General features: G+C 41.1%; 1 protein-coding gene across 17 annotated transcripts in view; it reads left to right on the forward strand.

The window, feature by feature from the left end:
• BIN1 (bridging integrator 1) overlaps positions 1-5,806 on the forward strand; it is a 92,475-nt gene extending 86,669 nt beyond the window's left edge. For all 17 annotated transcript variants that reach the window (XM_086896426.1, XM_086896412.1, XM_086896414.1 and 14 more), the window contains one exon: positions 214-5,806. In XM_086896426.1, coding sequence (XP_086752552.1) covers positions 214-321 — 108 coding nt within the window. In that variant the 3' untranslated portion in view covers positions 322-5,806. The remainder of the gene's footprint in view (positions 1-213) is intronic.
• The last annotated feature ends 831 nt before the right edge of the window (positions 5,807-6,637 follow it).

The following is a 6,637-nucleotide window of genomic DNA, read 5'->3' on the forward strand; positions in this document are numbered from 1 at the left end:
TTGTTATGAACTCTGGTGGGATGTAGCTTTTTATCTGTTTAAAATGAAACAAAACCATTTTTTCCTTCTCCTCCATACTCCTCCTGGATTGTCTCCAAGCCAAATAAGAGCATGGCTTTGGTAATGCTTTGACACCTCCTTGGTCTGCACTGTGTAAGAAAAATCCCTGCTCACATCTGTCCCTTAGCATCTGATCTCTGTCTTCTCCTCCAGGACGAAGGATGGCTGATGGGTGTGAAGGAGTCTGACTGGATCCAGCATAAGGAACTTGACCAATGCCGAGGGGTTTTCCCTGAGAATTTCACGGAACGGGTGCAGTGAAAGTTGAAGCCCACCAGCTGCATTTCTGCTGGAAGAAAGCAAGTTTTCTGGTAGATAATTGAAAAAGAACAACAAAAGCAAAAGAAGAGAGAATTCTGAAGGAATAGAAGCCTGAAAAACAGTCAACTTAAAGGGTGTGTTCTTCTCAAAGGGCAAGATTTCAGAAGTTTATTGAAAATCAAAGTGTTATTGAAATATATACATATTAATAATAATAAGGCAATTCAGATACCCTCTTCCCCTTTGGTTTAAACAGCATTTGGATTCAAAGGACTGATGCAGAAGCAACTCTGTGAGGTTCTCCAAGTACTGCATTGACTGAATGGTCAGATGTTGGTCTGATTCCTGGAAAGGCAGTATTTGTCGAACGGCTTGAGAGTAGAAGCTGCATTTGCTCTTGGGCAGGTTAATCTGTTTTGTCTTGAAGGTGGCTTGCATGGCAACCATAAAAATTCAGCCTTCCCTACATCTTCAACCTACAGTAGGCCAAACTTTCTGTTATGCTGTTGAAAAAAAATTTAGTGTAATAGTGTTCACCACTACAATGTATGTGTGTGTGTGTGTATTTTATTTTCTTCCTTTAAAATAATGTTACATAAACTGTGATTTTATACATGTAAAGATAGAAGAAACTACATGGAAAGGGCATGAAGAAGGTGAAGTGTGTGAAGTTGTGCTCAGTCCAAAGCTCTTGCAAATGCAGACACCTAAATTCTAGCAGTAGTGTTGGCCTGTGAAATCCTAAGGGGAATGGACAAATTCAAGAAGAGAAACAAGAAAAAATGAACAGATGCCGCTTGGATGTCTCTGAAATTTAGGACAGGGAATCCTCTAACACATACATCCCCTTCCCCTAACCCCCCAAAAAACCAAACCCAAACCTATTGGTGGTATCATGATTCATGTAGATGGAAAATAGCTCTAAAATCTACTGGTTAGAAAATTTGCTTTTAAAGACAGAGATAAGGGAAGAATTTTTTTTTCTGTAAGTATATCAAAGAGAAAACACTGATAAAAAACAAATTACCTTCTGTGCTTTTCATTGGCATTGTTTTTTGTGGAATTGTATTTCTTATTTTCCTTTGAAGAGTTCTGTAAGTGAAATATCGTTAGATCAGCTTTCTCCAGTGCTGTGCTGGTGATCAAGTTAACCTCTATGAAAACTGGACTCTTGAAATGCTCGTTTAAAATGGCTGTGTGACTTCATGCTATTGTAATGCATTAGAGAGGAAGGCAAGAATATCAAAGTGTCAGTGTCAAGAAGACACTCTGCAGTCTAATACTGATGCTGAGTCCCTTCCTTTACCTTTCCTTTGCTTCTGTTTTTGAATTTTGTTTTTTTTTTTTAGCTTAGACAAGCAGATGACAAGGCTGTTTCTAAGTGCATATTACACTTGTTAATATAAGCCGGTCTGACTCTCCAAGACTCTAAAGTCCCACAAAGGTACTTTATAAACTTTACTTGAATACTGATGCAGCTGGCAAGCAAGTCAGGCTATTTTAATTTTTTACAGCTTCCCCTCCTCCCCATCATCATTTTGCCCTGAAGGGATTTTTAACAGTGAGGTTATGTCGTGCTCAGGATCATTCTGAAATAATCTTCCAAACTGGAGGGAGTTGACTTTTGTCAAAGCTGCACAAAATGCCGATAGAGTACTGAAAATCTCACCTTTTCAAATCTGTTTGGATTATTTGTAGAGTAACAGAAAAACATTGTAGGGCAAAAATTATGTTTGTTTTTTAAAAAAAAACAACTTTGTTTGGAGGAACAGATCTGATTTTGATTAGAAAATATATTCTTATAGATGCAAGTATTGTTGGAGTTCCTCTTGCTTTCAGCTTGGGAGATGATCCATGCTAACTATTACAGCAATGTAACAGGCATTAAATCTGTCCTATATACCCAAATCCCTTCTTCTTTTTAAAAGAAAAAATGTGCAGGAATTTATTTTCCATCACTGTTAGAAACCCCAATTGTATTCAGGAGTAACTGCTCACAGTACAGAAGGACTGGACTCCACAAATTATAGTATGGTGAGCTGTTTCTTTAGAATACTGCCCTGTTTGACTTTTTTTTCCTTTTTCATCAGGGTTGTCTTTATTATTACTCTTTTTTTGTTTTTCAAAATATCTATTTTTATGCATTTGTGATTCCCATTACTCCTTTAAAGATTATTCATATAAAAATATACATTTAAATATACATAGAAATATATATATATTAAAAAGCGGGTTGATCCAATTAACATAATGCTGTCAGCTTAAAATGTTTATTTTTATGCAAAACCTGTGGATAATAGCTTTGTTTTTTTAAGAAAAGGACAAGATTCTAAGTTACCAGAGCTGTGATTTTTGTCTTGTAGTAACTGTTCTAGACCATTTAGAAAACTGTGCTGATACCTAATTTATTGTGGGATTTTTTTTGCTATTGTTGTCCTCTGCTGTGCTTGAACCAGATGACTGTCCCAACAAAGATCCTTGTAAGGCCTTTTCATTTTATTGAGCTTGCAGAGCAACTATCCAGTACTGTATTGTCCCTGCAGAAGTGGTAACACTCTGCAAAAAAGGGATGTTGTTTTTCAGGTCACCTGAGTGATGCTCCAATGTTCCTGGTGGGGAGAGTGTTATGTCTCTCTCCATTTGCTTCCCCTGACCCCAAAACCCCCAGGTCCCCTTGCTTTAGAGCAGGTTTGGGTGGGTTACCTGGATCTTGCATTGCTCACAGATAAACGGTGTCAGCACATCTCAGTCAGGTTCTGAAAGTGCAGGATCAGACCCACAGTTTATAAATTGCCTTATGTGAAAGTAGGATGGCATAGCAGGAAACTTGTAGATGGCAGTGTTCTTTAGAGCCAGGAGATCTGTCTCCTGGGTCGTTCAGCCCCTTGTAAACAACCATGGCTTCTCCCATTTTCAGTGTTTTTACGTCTCCTAAATACCTTGATTCTGATTGGTATTACCTGGTGAAATGAACTTCCCCTTTTCTTTGGTTTAGATCTGAATCAAATAGAAAGAGGGACAGTAAACTCCCAAGTAGGCTGTGCCCACCTGGTTTTTCAGTTTGCAGGCTGAACTGAAAAATCTGAGAAAAAAACGTAAGGGTGACCTGAGACAATTTTGTTTTTTTCCATTTCTCACTGGAATGAAAAAGGGAAAAAATGAAACAAACAAATGAGTCCTTTCATACCAAAATGAAACATTAATTCCTAGGGTTACATTTTAACTTTTTAACAAATATTATGTCTTGGGCTGTAACAAGTTGCTTTGAAGCAAAAATGTGAAACCTTCTGTTTTGAAAATGCTGAAAGAAAATGTTTTAATGTTAATAGTCTTTTTGCCTTTTTTCTTAATTCGATGACTGGTTTCAGTTAATTCTAAACTGTATTTTTTTCCAAATACATTATCCACTGAAGAGAACCCAAAGAAGCCCAGTTCTGCTCCTGACAGATACACTGGACGCATTTCAGGGATTACTTGGTATCTGGCACATCAAAGCTGCTGTTTTCCCCATTTAATAATCTCCCACTTGAGTGTTCTATTGGGTGAAAAATAAAAGCATCTCTCATCCTGTGCCACTGACTGGTTTTGTAGCTGGCCTTAGAAAGACATTCTTACTCAGTTGGCTTCAGATTTTTTTTTTTTTTCAGATCTTTGGTTACAGATTTATGATACAACTCCAGTTGAGCCTAATCCTAGTATGAGGTGGGAATTAATATTTACCCAACTGATAAAAAAGAAGTAAGGCACATTGCTTTTTTCCCCTTTTTCTATCTTAGCAGTGTCAGTAATATATCTATTTGATAGAATTAAGGAAAGGTCCCAGGGCGAAGAAGAGTGTGGTGTTTCAGGTGAGACTCCCACATACTCTTTGCTATTTTCCATGGGCATTCCTCAGCTGTCTGCTTTTATCACCTTTGTTTTGCTTGGCTGTTGTGGTGATGCAGTAAATGGGGTTGTGCAGATTCATTTCCAGCTGCTCAAAGCTGGTAGTGCTTCATGTGAATTGTGCCACAGTCCTTGAAGCTTTGTTCACTGTTGCAGAACCCTTTCCTGTCCCAATATCCTAAGACTGTGGCCAAGGCAAACAGCCCCAAATGAAAGGGGACCTGGAACAGGAGTGAGTGCTCCATTTTCTACCTGGAACTGGGATGTCAGCTCAATTAGGTTTTGCAGTAGCCCCTTGGAGGGAAAAGGCCCAAGGCTAAGGAGATGGGGGAGGATGGAGGGATGGTCCATTATCTTTTTCATTTTGGGTTGATGCAATGACTCCCTCACCTCTTAGTTCCAGGGAGAAACTACATAGGGCTGAGAACAAAATATGAATGTCCGAGAAGCATATGTTCAATCTGATAACAGGTGCTTCTTGCCTGCCTGTGGCACCGAGTTCAGAGCATCCTGTTTCCTGCTCTGGGCCAGACAGATGCAATGTTCTGCCACAGGTATTTTGGATGCTGTGCAGTCAGTGCCCCAAAACAGTGAATGTCCTTGTCTGAAGGATGCAGAGGTGTCTCTCAGCCCTTTCTAGGAAGACCTATGGATCTCCCACAAACAAGGCCTGTGTGCATCTAACACAGCCGCCTCTGATCTCAGGACCTGTGTGTGTCTTTCAGCACTGGCCCCATTCTCCATCTCCTCTCACTTCTCAGCCTCTCCCATGCTCTTTGAGGATGATGGCAGCATCAGGCACATCCCACCAGCCAAAAAGTGCAAAGCTAGAAGGTCCAAAATATGTCCATCAGCAAATCCTACACAATGCAGCTTTGATAGTGCTGAAATCAGGAAAACAAGCAACAGCTTTGGGCTGCCAAAGGGAAGCTACTCTTTGCCACACAGGCGCTGTCACACCTGGTACTGGTGCAGACACCTCTCTGTTTGCGTGCTCTGGTTCACACCTTTTTGCGTAACTCCTGATGGAAAGGAGTCCTGGGTGGTGCCCAGAGCTGGACTGTGTCACCAGCCCTCAAAAAATATTGGGTCTACTTGACACATGGGGGCTGAGAATTAGAAAGCTCTTCTGGAAATTTTGCTTACTAAACTAAATGGAGAAACTGCAGCTGTGAAAACTGGTCTGTATAAGCCTGTACTTTGATGTGTCCTATGGCTATAATTCCTTCACCTCCTTTTGCAGCTTATTCTGCTAATTGTGACCCTAGTCTGCATTTCATGTAGAAGGTCCCTACTTGAAGCTTGCCAGATGCAGTCCTGGGCTTATTGCTTCTCTAGCTGAATTAAGTGGGAACGACTTTGGCAGTGTATTAGCAATCTCTTTTCCTTCTGTTAATTCAGTCTTGAGTTTAATCACAATGACCTGAAACATGTTTGGGGGTTGAGTGGTTTTTTTTAATTAATTTTTGTTTTGTTTAAACAAAGCTGAACAATTCCCATTGTATTTAGAGCTGTAATGCCCAGTTCCACAAGTACTAGATGAATTTGTCCCATCTTGTTTCTTGGTGATGTTCAGAAATATAATTTGTGTCATCCTAAATCCTGCGTCAGTTTCTCTCTCTATTCTTTTCCTCCCTTTATGTTAAGAAGCTGAAACAATTCAGGACATTTTTCTCCCCACAGAGGTGAGTAGCTTCATAGATTTTTGGTATCCAGGCACCTGTAACACTGAGAGTTCTTACAAACACATGGAATGGAGAGGGTGGTATTGGTCCTTACAGCAGCAGAGTAAGCTCCTGTAGCAGCCTGTTCCAGTTGATTGTGATGCCAAATGAATGTAGTAAAAGGAAGGATTTGAGATCTTTCCTTTTTATTAGCTACTGACCCTAAACTGCTGTGACCTTCATCCTCTAAGGCAAGTCTGTTGGTGGGACTGTGACACCACAAGGGCACTCTGTGCCACCTGGCCAAACTTTTCTCAGCTCCCTCTGGCCTGCTGCCACACCTGTGTGAGCTCAGTTTCCAGGCTGGCTTTGGGTTCTGCTCTTTAAATTGGACGTTTCCTTTGTAGGTAGAAAAGGGGTGTTTGTGCCTGTCAGCCACAGGGACTGAGGGACAGGATTAGAGGGGTTCACAATTCATAGCTGACTGGTTTTGGGGCCACTCTCTTGGATGCCTGCTTCCAGACAGGCTTGGCACAGCTGCACTGGGACTCGGTGTGTAAATAGCAAGTGCTGGCCAAAGGCCAGACTGGGGTCTGATGTAAATTGCTGCCAGTTAGCACCTTGATGGATGGACTGCCAGAGTTCTCTGCTTTAGGATGCAGCTCCACAAGCCCCAGAGCCAGCTCAGGGAGCTGGCCAGGCTGTGCTTGTACCATTCCTTTGCTTCCAGACAGCCTGGAGGGTTTAGTGCCTTTCAGCCTCCCACC

Source organism: Cyanistes caeruleus, chromosome 7 (assembly GCF_971803275.1).
Source record: "Cyanistes caeruleus chromosome 7, bCyaCae1.hap1.1, whole genome shotgun sequence".
NCBI lineage: Eukaryota > Metazoa > Chordata > Aves > Passeriformes > Paridae > Cyanistes > Cyanistes caeruleus.